At 40.6% G+C, this 15,294-nt stretch overlaps 1 protein-coding gene across 1 annotated transcript; it reads left to right on the top strand.

Annotated features, from left to right (window-relative positions):
* Positions 1 to 615: 615 nt before the first annotated feature.
* GET4 (guided entry of tail-anchored proteins factor 4) lies at positions 616 to 14,378 on the top strand. The gene is made up of 9 exons (XM_075179631.1): positions 616 to 843; positions 6,911 to 6,989; positions 7,179 to 7,260; positions 8,046 to 8,195; positions 9,980 to 10,118; positions 10,548 to 10,688; positions 11,627 to 11,702; positions 12,940 to 13,012; positions 13,524 to 14,378. Exons 1-9 carry the CDS (start codon positions 692 to 694, stop codon positions 13,613 to 13,615), a joined length of 984 nt encoding a protein of 327 aa, XP_075035732.1. The 5' UTR covers positions 616 to 691; the 3' UTR covers positions 13,616 to 14,378.
* The last annotated feature ends 916 nt before the right edge of the window (positions 14,379 to 15,294 follow it).

Here is a 15,294-nt window from a genome sequence, read left to right as displayed (position 1 = left end):
TGATGATGATGTGTATTTGAAAGTGTATCAGATTGCCCATCAGCCTATAAGGGTACTACAAGACCACAGTAAATATATGTGTGTATATACTTTTATTAATATATATGTGGCCATACTTTACAAATACAGGGAACTACAGGAGCACTAACAGACACTGAAGGTATATAGGGCAGAAATACCTGACACAAGAAGCTGACAGTCTATTTTGGTTAATAGAAAACAGATCAGAAATGAATGCATATATCAAAGTGTAACACAGTTGCCATATATTTAGCAAGTGGTAATTGAAAAAAACATCAACCTAATTTAAAATACAATATATACAATTTTTAAAAACCTACATAATACGGATAGGAAGAACTTTGATTATCAAGAACAAAAAAAGGATCCTTAGTAAATTGCACTGAAAGTAGGAACAGTTGCCAACTGCTGTATTACCACACATTCTATAGGATTGCGACACAACGTGACAGGACAATGAGTAGAATAGAATGTTACCATATGGACAACACTGCAACTTGGACGTGACACTGTGTAACAATTCCACTGAGTAACAGCCAATCAGCTGCCGGGAACCGCGTGATGTCACAGAACGGTGCGTTCTCTGGCCGCGCTCGGCTTCCGTACGTACAGGAGAGGAACGAGCGTGTGCTGATTTGCGCCGCTCAGGTGACGTCTCTGTGCCGTCCCCATGATGGCTGCTGCAATGGCGGAGCAGGAGGGCTCCAAAGGCAGCGCCCGGAACCGAGGTGGGGTGCAGCGTGTGGAGGGGAAGCTGCGGGCCAGCGTGGAGAAGGGAGACTACTACGAGGCTCACCAGATGTACCGCACTCTGTTCTTCAGGTAGGTGTGGGAGGGCTCTCCCGTGGACTATAATGTTCCAGAGCTTTCCAAGGCCCTTTCCTGGAGCCGCGCTGATTGGTTGTTGCCATTCTGGTTGTTAGGGAGGGCGGGGTGTGCTGACTCTTATTTGATTGGTTGAGCGTTGTGTCCATCTTTCAACAATTGTCTTTTAACCCCTCAGCTGTCAGAAGTACTGGCATCTCCTTGCTGCTGATTGGCTGCTGGTTTCTAGTTGCTATGGGGCTGTTCTTGCGTGGCCAGAGATTGATTTACTTTACCCTTGTAGCTGTTATCCTTTGGGGCCTGATCAATCAGATGACCATAGGGTATTACATGTTGAGGTGTCACCTCCCTTGTCTTCTAGGGTCAGGTTAGGGCAGGTGCCCTGCTGGCTATGGGCCTTGGTAGGTGTGCTAATGCACACAGAAACATACAATTTGGGGGAAGATAATGGCCTCCATCTAGTCTAATCTATTTTTTGTGTTTGTTTTTGCCTCAACATTTTATAACCTTCAACAATAGCCATATGTTTGTCCCATGCATTCTAGAATTCCTTTTGTGACTAAGTCCCCATCACATCTGCTGGCAGGCTATTCAATGGGTGTATCCCTCTTTCTGTAAAAGAGCTCTCCCTTGTGTCACTTCCCTTTTCTAGAAATCCTCTTATTTGTAAATAACCCGATCGTAGCTCACTATATTAATACTTTTGATATAGTAGGATCGAAACATTCTATCGCCTTATCTTCTTTTAAGCTGTAAACATTCAGCTTTTGATGTCTTTCCAGATGTTATGCAGCATTTTATTAGCCCTTCTATGATTTTTTTTTCTTTCTTTTTGACTAATATCTTGTTGGAGATAGATCTGCTTGCTTACCTTCATTTTAACAAACTATACCTTCAATGTCTATTTCCTTAGGTGCTGCTGTTACATCACCATCCATTCTGTATTCTGCATTTTGCAATATTCTGCAACATGCATTCTTTTACATCTTGATGTAAGCACATGCTGTGTGCCCACATATAAAATCAATGCACGTGTAGCTCCTCAATTATAGATTCAGTGCTTACATCCTTTTTGCTGTTGCACCAACAGAATCTTATTGTATCTGCAGGATGACAACAACACCCATAATAAACAGCAGTGTGGAACACTCCCTAAGGTCTATAGCACTTGTGCTTGCTCTGGGGATAGTGGGGCTGGTAACTATTATCACTTAGGTGCTTCTAGCACATTGAGTTGTAAATATTGTCAGTATTCCGACTTGCTACTTTGTATAGTGAACTCTGGCAGCCGTTCAGACAACATGTTACAAGGGATTCCCTCTCTGACATCATTAAAAAGTCAGAGGAATGGAAATGTCTTCTAGATGCTAATAAACATTTTTACACGCTGACAGACCTGCGTGTAAAAGTTATTATGTGAGGGGGGAATGGAGGTAAGTGGAAAGCTGCAGACTGCTGCGAGTTAAGCTGGGTACACACTATAGGTTTTTCATGCAATTATTATTGTGCCAATCATACAATTAACGACCATTAGGTCCGATAACGCATTAGTGTGTAGTCTCCCACCATCATGTTTTATCGTACCAAATCACATCGTATCGTTTCGTTTGATCTAACCGTACTAAAAATCTCTATAAACGATGGAACAATGTCGGGCAAATTCTGAAGTGTGTATGTACTCAGGACCGGCAGTGCACAGATCTGAAGGTAAATTGTGTAAGTCTGTACGCATGAATCGGCATGCTGACCAGGACTGTCAGTCGTTGGCAAACTCGCTAACGATATCGCATCCGGAAAATTTTTCTGTAGTGTGTACCTGGCTTTAGATAATGTAGGACAGATTAAGGATGTGAGACTTCTGTCGGACCTATGCACTAAGAATAAGGCGTCATTTGCACCTCTGTGTGAACCAAAGTTCATGCTTCAGCATGTTCTACTTTGTACAGAGGAATGCCGGGTAGTAGGAGACAAGTTTGCAATGGCTTCAGTTTACAGAATTGTCCTGTTTCCGCTGTGTACTGTAAGCACTGCCTTATGGTGCCACTAGCTTTGATCTGCTAGGATTAAAGGACAAACTTTTCTTGGTGTAAAACTTATTACTGATATATATATATATATATATATATATATATATATATATATTATTTTTTTTTAAAAACATATTTTATTGGAAGATGTTCAGACAAATTTAATACAATAGTATTTGTATACATTTAGATTCAGTTACAGGTATAATTAGTGTACAAGAAAATGTACATAATTCCTTATTCGGTGGATATAATTATCAAAAAACAGTCTTAATCAACTATCTCATTGTATTTGCCATAAGGATAGTGTTAATGACAATAACAATAATACTATCTTCTGTCGGGAAGAGCAATCCAGGAACCCCAACTTCTCCTAGTCAGAGTCAATTGTTACCAAGAGAACATTAAAAGGACATTGAAGTGCTTGGATATTACTGATATTTTATTGAAGGCCAGTGTAAAGCATGTATGTATTTGCCATGGACAAACACTGTGCACATATTTTAACTCCTATCAGAGGCCGCACCAAATTATGTGTTCTATGCATACAGCCTATGGATAATTGGAGGGCAAATTGCCTACTGGACATCCCATAAATCATGTTCTGACCTACACAAATTCCAATCTGAAACCAAATATTGGTTGACATTGAATTAATGTAAAGTCAGTGTTCTTTATCTTTTGCCAGCATCTAGTTAACATTTTGCAACAGTTTGTGTTGCAGCTTGTTCTGGGAAATGTTTCAACTGTTTAATGTAGAAAAGTAACATATTGGAAGCTTTTATGGCAACCCACTTTTCAGGCAATCTTATCATATCCCTCAACCACCCCTTAACCTCCCCAGGCTTTTACATTACCATTCATTTACCCAGCTCACACAAGACTTACATGTGTTCTTTCTATACTCAAACACCTCCTGACCAACATAGCAGTGTGACCGAGTCATATAGCCACTAAGCACTTTTTACCTTGCAATCTGACTGGACTAATATGCAATATGTAGCACTTACCCTTGTTGTCCTGTAGATTGTAAGCCCCGTGAGTAGGGCCTTCTGACTTTTCTGTCTATAATACCCAGTCCCAGTCCTACTCCTTTTATTACTATATTCCTTCCTAATTGTAAAGCTCTGCAGAATTTGCTGGCGCTATATAAATAAATGATGATGATAAATGTAACTTAAACTGTTTGACTTTTGACTATGACAGTAATCAAGGTGATTCACCATGCTAATTTAATATGTTCTCCTTGTAGTTATACACTTTTTGTTTTCAATCAAATTTTATTGGTTACATAAAGGTACAGCTACATACATTTTTTTGTTCATTTTAGAGAACCGAAGACAAATGATTTGACCAGGGGCGTCTATATAATATATACATACACAGTAGTATGTAAAAGTGTTTTATATAAAAAAACACTTTTACATACTACTGTGTATGTATATATTATATAGACGCCCCTGGTCAAATCATTTGTCATCGGTTCTCTAAAATGAAATACGTTAACACATCTGCAGGATACAATATGACAGATTTCTGCACATTTTAATGCACAATTGCTAATTATTCAACAGATCACACATGCCACATTGTTTTATTTATTTTCTAAATGTTTGGGTACCCTTTTGTTTATGTGTTTGAAGAAAAAAAATAAGGCCTCAAACCTTGATTGACTTGTTAGGCCTTAAATTAGTCCAGGTGAAGACAGTTCCCGCGTTGTGCTTAGAATTTGTAGGTGAGAAAGAGGGTGACCACAACTGGTTAATATTAGCTGTGTTAATACTGAAGAACCCAGGTTTAAGTTGCTGCAAGCAAGGGTAGCTAATCACTCCAGCTGGTGCCCAAATATGTGTCTTATCATTCTGAGCAGGACGGCAGTAATGTGGTGTAAGTGACAAAAGTTGTATACCCCTGATCTACATTATATATTCTTGATTTTGTGCAGTCTACCGTTATGTATAAGTCAAGAGTTCTTAACATGTGCTAGAATCCAGACTGCAACCAGTAGTGTAACTACTGTGATGTACAGTTTCCAACACAGTGGCCACAAACCACCTTGTGTCTGTGCTTCCGTGGTCAAAACTGTGAATCATTGTGTACAGTCCTGTGGTGCCATGCGCTGGCTTAGGATGGCCTCTACCACTTTGTACTACTCTGTAACACCATAGCATTTTATGCACTGGAACATTGATCGTTCTTGTTTAGGGTTCCTATGTATTCTGTTTTTCTCAAGCCTCTCTCGACTTTTGTCACTATTTTTACAGACTTCTGATATATCTGAATACCCAGGATGAGTGAGAATAGGTTTCTGTAACAATACCAACACATATAGGGGTATAGTCAATTGTTGGATTTCCCCGCGGAGTTAAAAGTATTACCGTTATTACGGTAATACTAAGCCGGATGCGATCTGAAATCCAGCGTTAAAGGTACCGTAATAATGGTAATTGCGCGCACTATTACTGTAATGACAGTAATAGTGCGCACAACGCATTACTTTTCTGAGTAACGCCAACAATTGAATATGCCCCATAGTGGCCAAAGAGCAGCGAGGGCAGTCTATACTTCTGCTAGCACATGTCATGGTGCAGGTCACTGCAGTTGAACAAAGACGAGACACAAAGGCTATTCTGTATTGAAAATAACCTTTGCAGTAATTTTCATTGTCTGTCATGCTAGGTTCAATTAGCACGGCGTCCCTAAAGCTTATTAAACTGGTTTAACCTGTCTTTATTTGACTACTACTGAGCGAATGGACATATGCATATTATATATCATTTTCTGTAGCATAACAGAGGAACATTTTTCTTATTATATATTTTGTAATTCATATTATTTTCTACTGCAATGATTGTTTTTGAAACAATATATATATAAAAGCACCACGTGGTTGTCCAGCTGAGGGACATCTGCCAGCAGGCTCAGCCCACACTCTGGATGTTGTACTCCTAAACTAGCACCCAAAAATGTCAGTCTGCCTAGAGACCATAGAGTCTTTGCCTGATATGCCATATATTAGTAAGTCTGTCTCTATTTCTGTGGGGGGAAAAAGGATGGAAATCTACTGGTTGCCTAAATATAATGGATAATGGATACATCGGTCACATTGAGTACCCCTTCCTCTTAGTGCCAATGCAGTGGTAGCCCACTCTTGTGAGTTGTAAAAACTGGGACAGTGCTATGAAGTACAGTGTCGCTGGAATTGGATGGGTCTTGGTAGGTGAGCTGGCCACTAATATTACACTTGTGGAGTTTGTATGTTCTCCCTGTGTTTGTGTGGGTTTCCTACGGGTGCTCCGGTTTCCTCCCACACTCCAAAATCATACTAGTAGGTTAATTGGCTGCTATCAAAATTGACCCTAGTGTCTCTGTCTCTTTCTCTGTCTCTTTCTCTGTCTCTTTCTCTGTCTCTTTCTCTGTCTCTTTCTCTGTCTCTTTCTCTGTCTCTTTCTCTGTCTCTTTCTCTGTCTCTTTCTCTGTCTCTTTCTCTGTCTCTTTCTCTGTCTCTTTCTCTGTCTCTTTCTCTGTCTCTTTCTCTGTCTCTCTGTCTGTCTCTTTCTCTCTGTCTGTCTCTTTCTCTCTGTCTGTCTCTTTCTCTCTGTCTGTCTCTTTCTCTCTGTCTGTCTCTTTCTCTCTGTCTGTCTCTTTCTCTCTGTCTGTCTCTTTCTGTCTGTCTGTCTCTCTGTCTGTCTGTCTCTCTGTCTGTCTGTCTGTCTCTCTGTCTGTCTGTCTCTCTCTCTGTCTGTCTGTCTCTCTCTCTGTCTGTCTGTCTCTCTGTCTGTCTGTCTCTTTCTCTGTCTGTCTCTTTCTCTGTCTGTCTCTTTCTCTGTCTGTCTCTTTCTCTGTCTGTCTCTTTCTCTGTCTGTCTCTTTCTCTGTCTGTCTCTTTCTCTGTCTGTCTCTTTCTCTGTCTGTCTCTGTCTCTCTGTCTCGGAATAACTATAAGCTTCAATGGGACTGAAGTGAGTGAGTTCTCTGTACAGCGCTGCGGAATCAGTGGCGCTATATAAATAAATGATGATGATGTTTATGTTCTAGGTATATGTCGCAGAACAAACACTCAGAAGCAAGAGAACTAATGTATTCTGGGGCTCTGCTGTTTTTCAGCCATGGACAAGTAAGAGCGCACTTCTTTATTCTCATCCGCTTTGTTATACCGATTTATAAATGAATAGTGCTGCCTGATTTGGTTATACATGGGGGCTGTTCTCTGTGCATCAGAATTTCTCTGTCTGGTCTTAAATTTGATGTCCTGTCTATAAACATTGAATGAAAATATTGTTGCTCTCCTTTCTCTGCCTTGAAGCAAAACAGTGCTGCTGATCTGTCCATGCTGGTTTTGGAGTCGCTAGAAAAATCTGAAGCTAAAGTGACGGATGAGCTATTAGGTGAGTGAGTTGTGGGACCTTCCATCTAGCAGAGTGTTGGCTAACCTGTGACACTCCAGGTTTTGTGAAACTACAAGTCCCAGCATACCCTTCCAACTATAAGCTGCTATATGTCGGCAAAGCATGCTGGGACTTGTAGTTTCACAATACCTGGAGTGTCACAGGTTAGCCAACACTGATCTAGCAACACAATGGTTTTCTGGAGTTTTACATGTTGTTCTTGGTCCCTTTTGCTTATTCCTTTTGCTGCAAAGCCTTAAAACACAAAGATCCTTGTGTCAGAATCCTACAACTGTTTGCTATTCAATGTGATGGGAATATTATCGGACATGCTGACTACTTTTGGCTGTATCTACAGTTCTCTTCTGACCGCTCTGATAGGCTGCGCTCATAGTGCAAGTATTTTGGTCGCTGGCAGTAATGGGTCCGATCTCTCCAATTTGACCATCTACGTGTGTGTAACCAAATTGGACGCAGATCGTGTTGCTCAACTCCTAATAGATTTTAGACACATTTAAACCTTATAAATATATTTAAATGCTGTATCTCCTCCAGCAGAAAAAAAAAAATAAGAACCATTTGCAAATAATGTTTTTAATTTGGGAGACAGGAGTGAAAAAGCAAACCTACAATAGGAAAACTTATACACTTTCCACCACAATGTTGTGACTCTTCAGTCTTCCCTTTGTATGCTCGCTAGCCATTTCCTGCTAAGTAGTCTCTTCACGTAAATGGTGTTGAAGAATTGGAAATTGTAATAACTGGTGTAACTTTGTTTCCTGTAGAAAATCTCGCCAAATTGTTTAGTTTGATGGATCCAAACTCCCCAGAGCGAGTAGCTTTTGTTTCCCGGGCTCTGAAGTGGTCAACTGGCGGATCCGGAAAATTAGGTCACCCGAAACTGCATCAATTACTGGCTATTACATTATGGAAAGGTACAGTATGCTGCCGGTTATAATGTACTAGAATATGGTCTCTCTATGATGGGTGATGTTAAGAGTTTATATAACCCTACAATCTTGGTCATTTCCTGTTTTTATGCGGTTAATATCATGGTATCATGTGAATCTAGATATGCTATTGTATGATCTTAGTACTTCTCTGTTCCCTGTATTACCGCCACCTATTCCAGTGATCACTCACAGTACCCTTAGTTACCTGAGATTAGAGAAATAGTTTATTCTGTGTAAATAAATAAAAAAAATTGATTTCTTGGCAGTATATCCATTAATTGTCCACTTTAACTTTCCCCACTGCTTGTATGCTGGAATGGGGATATGAGTACATTTCATACACTTTATTTTTATATCATTTGGCAATAAAGATTTCAGCTAGTACTCTGTTGTATCCCGTTGTACCACTGCTGTAGGATGTATGGTAATGGGTGCACCACAACGAGGAGGCCGTCATTGTACACACATAAGGCAGGTGGCACCCACCAACACGGTGTGCTCACTGGGCCGGAAGGTACAAGCTTATGTGTAGAAAGCAAATTGGTGTTGTTCCTAGGCACATGAGAGAAGCGATTTTGGAGATCGCTGTGTTCCATGTATCATAGTTTACCACTGGGTCAGACAAGAGATGATCTGGGTGTAGTAAGTTCTCATTGACGTCTATGTCTGTGGTATTATATCTTAATGCCGTGCTATATCAAATAAAAGTTGACATTGTTGTATGTAATTGTCACACACATGGTTTTAAGGGCAGACAGTCACATAGTATAAACCTCCCATAATAGTACATATATTTGGTATTCCTTTACACATTGATGGGGTTCTGGAGGTGCACTCGTGACGCACACTGTTGCTAGTTGAAGGGGTACAGATTAGTTTAACTCTAGAGATGTTGCAGTCTTTCTATACTCTTCCATTCCCTTCTGTCCTTTTAGGCGTCCTTACTAATCTGTTCCTCAAGGCACAAATATTTACTTTTCCATCTGTTAATGACTTTTAGATGTGTTTCCGCTAGCCATAGTTTATTTTCCTAATCTTTTCTTTATTAACTGATAATCTTAAATATGATATGCAAGACTTTACTAAGCAATTCCTGGACTTCCATGGGGACTAATGGAACAATGTTTAAAGGGCGAATCAGTATATTAGCGATTGGCCAGTTGGGCTGTGCAGTGGTTGACAGTACCTGCTTCACGAGGGAGTTACATAAGTGACTCTTGGGGCACCATCTTCGTCTTAAGTACACCCCACTGCTGCCTAACCTGCTGACTGATTGCCATAAATATGGGGATCCGAACGGGGTTGTCCAGTCTCTTTTCATATGTCTTTTGAAAGTAGGTCTAGAACAGGCCTGGCCAACCTGCGACTCTCCAGGTGTTGTAAATACTACATGCCCCAGCATGCTTTGCAGCAGATATCCAGCTGATGGCTGTCGGGGCATGTTGGGACTTGTAGTTTCAGAACATCTGGAGAGCCACAGGTTGGCCAGGCCTGCTCTAGAATATATGGCAGGATGCTTATAAATGTTATTATTGTTGCACTCTGACACAAGCCTGAGTTTATTATAGTTGTAGCTTGCCAGAGCTGTGCCCCATAATGCTTTGCATCTGCTCCTGCACTTCCGCTTTATGGCTTTTGCGATATGTATAAGTGACACATCTATGTATCAGCTTTGTCATGTGCCGGGGATAACACCGTCTGGTCGATGTTTCTTCTCTAATTGTTAAATTTCTACTCCTGGAATAAATGAACCTTCTCCATTTCAGAGCAAAACTACTATGAATCCCGCTATCACTTCCTGCACTCCTCTGATGGGGAAGGCTGTGCAAATATGTTAGTAGAATATTCCTCCACCCGAGGCTATCGTAGCGAGGTGGACATGTTCGTGGCGCAGGCCGTCTTGCAGTAAGTCCAGCGGATATTTCTCTGCTAGCGTTAATGTGCTCTTGTATCCATAATAATGATACTTGCCTGTATATGGGGTTTTATCTATCTAGGATCATTGTAATCGCTCATACAAGCTCAGCAGTACTGCCTATAAATCTCCACCACCTGGAGAAACCTATTTAGACTTGCGTTCTGCTTAACACAATAAGGATGTTTGCATATCACAGTGCTGTGTTTATATCGTGCACCGTTTTGGTGACACGGAAAGGATTTCTGATTGTACCATAATAATCAGAAATTCATCTCCCACATAAATTCACTGAATAATTATTTAAATCATGTGCAGTAATTACTTCTCTAAAGGTGTGTGACTGTCTTCCCTTAAAGCCCCACTTGGCATTCATTTATTCTACGTTTTTTTAATGTCTTTGTATTTTGTACTTACAGATTCCTGTGTTTAAAAAACAAAACAAGCGCTTCAGTGGTTTTCACAACATATACGGAGAAGCACCCGTCAATAGAGAAGGGTCCTCCGTTTGTACAGCCCCTTTTAAACTTCATTTGGTTTCTACTACTGGCTGTAGAGGGGTATGATTTCCTTTTATATTTTTGGGGGGTACCATTTATAACTGCAGTGGTATTTAGACAAATACTTGCCTACTCTCCCAGAATATCAGTGAGACTCCTAAATTTCCATGAGTCCTCCCGGTAAATAGGCCACACCCTCCCGATCCCGCTTCTCTTTCTTGTCAAGTGGCGGGAGGGCTTGATGACATGATTGGCTTGGCCTCACACGCAGTGGGTGTGGCCTATTGGTGCGGTTTGAGCCATCGAGACCCCACAGTGGAGACTGGGCTATGATGATGGAAATAAATGTCTTGACCCTTTGACCTCCACTCTGGGATCTCCTGGAGAGTAGCCCCAAAATGTAGGCAAGTATTTGTTATACAGACACCTATAAAGAGATATTAGTGATGTTTATACATGATCTGGAATTCTTGCTTCCAATAATTTCCCCTTAATATATATTTTATTCCCTTTTAAATGGACAGTATATATAGTTAAAGATATCAAGTTTGCGACATGCTAGTCCCCATTTTGTTTATTATTGATCAAGAACATGCCCATAAAACTAATTTAAGTTTGTTACCCCAAATGAGGAACAGATATGTCCCAACTCCAAAACTACAGTGACCCTACTCTGGGTCTGTGCTCAAGATCGGCACAATTCAGTAATTGTATATTATGTGTTGCCGAGAAGCTATCCAAACCATTGTCAAAGATGTCTGCCTTCCATTAGAGTTCTTCTTATACTGTATTTTAGCATGAAAATCGTATTCTTCCAATCCTCACCTGTGTCGTTTTATTGTTGACTACTACAGACTTTCATTTGATGAGCTGCCGTGTTTCAACTATTTTTAGTGCTGCAAATATGTGCATTAGCCATAGATTTAGTTTTGAGTGTTTTTATTTGTGTGTGTTTTATCTGCGTTTCAATTTCTCCTGTGTGTTTTTTTTTTTTCTAGTGGGAAATTAACCGTATTTACAGTATTGTGTGAACAGTATCAGCTGTCTTTAAAAAGAGATCCTATGTATAATGAGGTAAGTTGGACAGTCCTTGTTCTGTATAACAGGGCCCTGCCTAATATAGAAGTGTTAGGGGGAGATCAATTGGCTGCCGGATATCACGCGATGTCTTGCTGCGCACATTGCTGGCCATTACAGTAAGGAATCTCCGCTCATTTTTTCACAACACTTCTATGATGTGCAATGAAAAATGAGCGGAGATTTCATCCTCACCGTAGGCGCCATGTGTCTCCGCTGTTCCAGAGACACATCCTGCTGAATTGAGTCTCCCCCTTATAGTCTCTTGTATTATTTAGTGGCACATTTCGGAGGAAAATGATTGAGCACTGATGTCTGAAGCTGTTTTGTTCACAAATGATCACTTAGTAAAGATGGACAAGTTTTGATTTATTTTTTTTCCTGGGTAATTTGACAACCTACAAAGAAAACACCTACCAGGTAGTGTCGATCTCTAGAGCAGAAGCAGAATGAGGAATCCCAAATCTTCATGCCCAAAGAAGTATCACAGGGCTATATAGGCACTGTTAGGCAGGCCAAGAGCAACACTAAAAATGCCTAAGTACCCAAAACATGCCATACACAGGCCTGACTATGTCCAGTTTGGCAGGTGTGTGACTATTTGGACATATTCAGTCATTTAGCACTTGGGCTGAGCAGCTGGATCCTCTGAGGTACAGTTAATATGATCGGACGATGATCACACACAAGGTGAAATTGTGGTCATTACTGGCTCACGTTTCTTGCCAGTCCTGATTGACAGCTGATGAGATTCGGATCAGATATTTACTTGGCTTTAAGTCATTTTGGGCCCAGATATGTTACAATTTGCACCCAATTTGGTCTAACCCAGTTGGCCAAACACATTGCTGCCTTTTTATGCACTACTTTGTCAAATTAATTTGTTTTTCTCATGACCTGCATTATTGTTGTTAAAAGTTCAGTTGTGCCCAACTTGTTCTCCTAATGTTTTTGGTTGGGTTTCCTCTGGGTGCTCCAGTTTCCCCCCACACCCCAAAAATATACTTATAGGTTAATTAGCTGCTGACTAAATTGGACCCTGGTCTGTGTGTGTGTGTGTGTGTGTGTGTGTTAGTGAATTTAGACTGTAACCTCCAATGAGTCTCATGTGAATGATTCAATATTCTCTCTACAGCTCTGCATAATATGGTGGCGCTATATAAATAATAAACCTATTACAAACCATGTTCATAGTGCACACGCGGGTCACTTTACCTTTCATTCTCTGTTGCAGTACTTGGACAGGATAGGACAGATTTTCTTTGGTGTGCCACCTCAACAGTCCTCTTCATATGGGGGGTTATTGGGTAAGTAAAAGAACTGTATTTGGCAAATTGTTAGAGCTGGTTATCCTTGTTTTAGTACAGTAATGAATAATATTAGTTTGATTTTGTTTTCTCATTTTTTTTTTTGTTTTTGCTGAACCATATTAGAGTTGTAGCTTAATGGGTTATTTTGATGAGTGGGGTTTGCTAAATATGACTTCTCTGCTTACCATGCAGGATGGTTGTCTGGTGCAGTGTCCTCCCTCTCTCCCATTTATTCAGCACATTAATGGTTGAATATACAAGCACACAGCTCTCCTATGAGCATTATGATCTACAATGCAGATATGGTTACTCTATGGTCGGGGGAGGAGTATATATTAAAGGCATTGACCTGAGAGGTCCACTTTAAATGTGTTCTGAAGTGCATCATACCAATTCAAAAGCAGTCACCAAATCTATAATACATATAAACAAACCCTACTACCAGATTATTGATTCAGTGCAATGTTACATCCTTGTCCCCACCAATACATTATTTATTTCTACAAAGGTAACCTGCTGAACAGCCTAATGGGGGCTGGTGATGAGGACGACGAAGTGGAAGATGGCCAGGAAGACAGCAGTCCCATAGAACTAGATTGAGCGGAACAAAACCATAGACCAGGAGCTGCATGAATCGGAACAATAAAAAACTGGAGCTCAAAAAGACTTCAATCCATGATCTGAGTCTTTGAAGGGTCTTTTGTGAGCAGCTGTAATGAGCTGTCCTCATCCCTACGATGGAACAATTATGTGTTTGCTCTAAATAAATGATGTCACAGGGGTAGCTGAAAAGAATAGCTAGAGTGAATGCCGGCAATCTCACCCAGCCTGCTATATATATATATTTTTATTCTTTCTATGAATGCCAAGCAAATACATGGTTTTCTTAGAATGTGACAGCCAAGCAGATCAACCTAGCATATTCCCTGCATCCTATGCCCTTCTCAACCTTTAACTTACCTATAGCTTAATGCCACACCCAAGATCCGTGTTGCCATGGCAACAAGAATTCCGCCTATTGTCACTGGCCATTGAGGATTTGGGGCCACACTTTTTTTTGTTTTCTCCCCCCCCCCCCCCCTTCCCCCGCCTCTCCACATGTGATTGTCTTGTTTGTTAGCGGCAAAGCCGATATAAACACCTCTCTTCAATTATTTAAATACAGTGGACTTTCTTTTAATATGCAGTATTTATTACAGATAAGGTGATTTTGTACATTTCTCCCTTCAGAGCCCGTACAATACCAAGAAATCATGTTGGCACTGAAATTATTATTTTATCTATAAAAGGGGTGTAGTGCTGGGTACCAGTGGAACAGACACAACTCAGTGCTACTAAATAAATCATACAATGTATCTTATGACTTGCGAGCAGTGGTTGTCGTTTTGTAGCCGCAATGCGCAAGATCTTTTGCTGGGATATAAATGGTTACGAGGGTGCTTTCCACCATTTAAGGTTTCAGTAAATTATTTCTACCTAGATTGGAAGAGTCCTTGACCATTCTGAATTTCTAACCCTTGCGGGATCAGGGTTAGCCCTCTGTAATAGCAGAAATGACAGAACTCCCAGGTCTGGATTCACTGAAGACAACCTAGGCACGTGCTCAAGTCCTCGTGATTGCAATGGGAAGTGATAAACAACATTCTCGTGGATATAGGTTCATCCTGCAGATTTGCTGAAGTCTTGAAGTCTCTGGTTTAGTTGACAAGTGGCCTATATGCAAAGACAATCAGCTGCTCTTATAGCAGCAAAGGAATCCTCAGGAGAAGTTACCCCCCCCCCCCCTAAAAAAAACCAAAACTTTATTGAGGTGCTAAAAATGGGTCTAACAGTAGCTTCAACCCCCCCCCCCCCCCCCCCCCCCAAGATGTGACACTGCATCAGAGGTTTCGCTGATTGACTTCATAGAGTCTATGATTAAATATATTGCTTTTACAGAGACAGTGACCAAATTCAATGACGCCAGCAGTTACAATAACAGCAGATATAACTATACACATATATTGATCATTTACCCGCATATATGTGCAAGATGAGACATTTAATGTGTCAAGTGGGGGGGAGCAGGCAACAACATAAGGGACTGAGGACCAGAAACAGGGAAGTTAACATCTATATTTCTATAGTTTCACTAACGATTAATATCTCATCAGTATTCGTCCCAACACAAATAAGGATACTTAGGGCTAGATTTATCAACCAATCAGATTCTAGCTGTCATTTTGTAGAAAGTACTAAATAAATGAGTTAGAATCTGATTGGTGGCTATAGGCAACATC

The sequence above is a fragment of the Mixophyes fleayi genome, chromosome 7, assembly GCF_038048845.1.
Source record: "Mixophyes fleayi isolate aMixFle1 chromosome 7, aMixFle1.hap1, whole genome shotgun sequence".
NCBI lineage: Eukaryota > Metazoa > Chordata > Amphibia > Anura > Limnodynastidae > Mixophyes > Mixophyes fleayi.
This window is presented reverse-complemented; position numbering and strand designations above follow the sequence as displayed.

What these genes read in the sequence shown, in the direction of transcription:
- GET4 (XM_075179631.1), top strand. Translation starts at nt 692, where the DNA reads ATGATGGCTGCTGCAATGGCGGAGCAGGAGGGCTCCAAAGGCAGCGCC. An exon ending in GGCTATTACATTATGGAAAG is followed by an intron (nt 8,196 to 9,979) that starts GTACAGTATGCT and finishes TCTCCATTTCAG; the next exon opens with AGCAAAACTACTATGAATCC. An exon ending in CTACTACTGGCTGTAGAGGG is followed by an intron (nt 10,689 to 11,626) that starts GTATGATTTCCT and finishes TTTTTTTTCTAG; the next exon opens with TGGGAAATTAACCGTATTTA.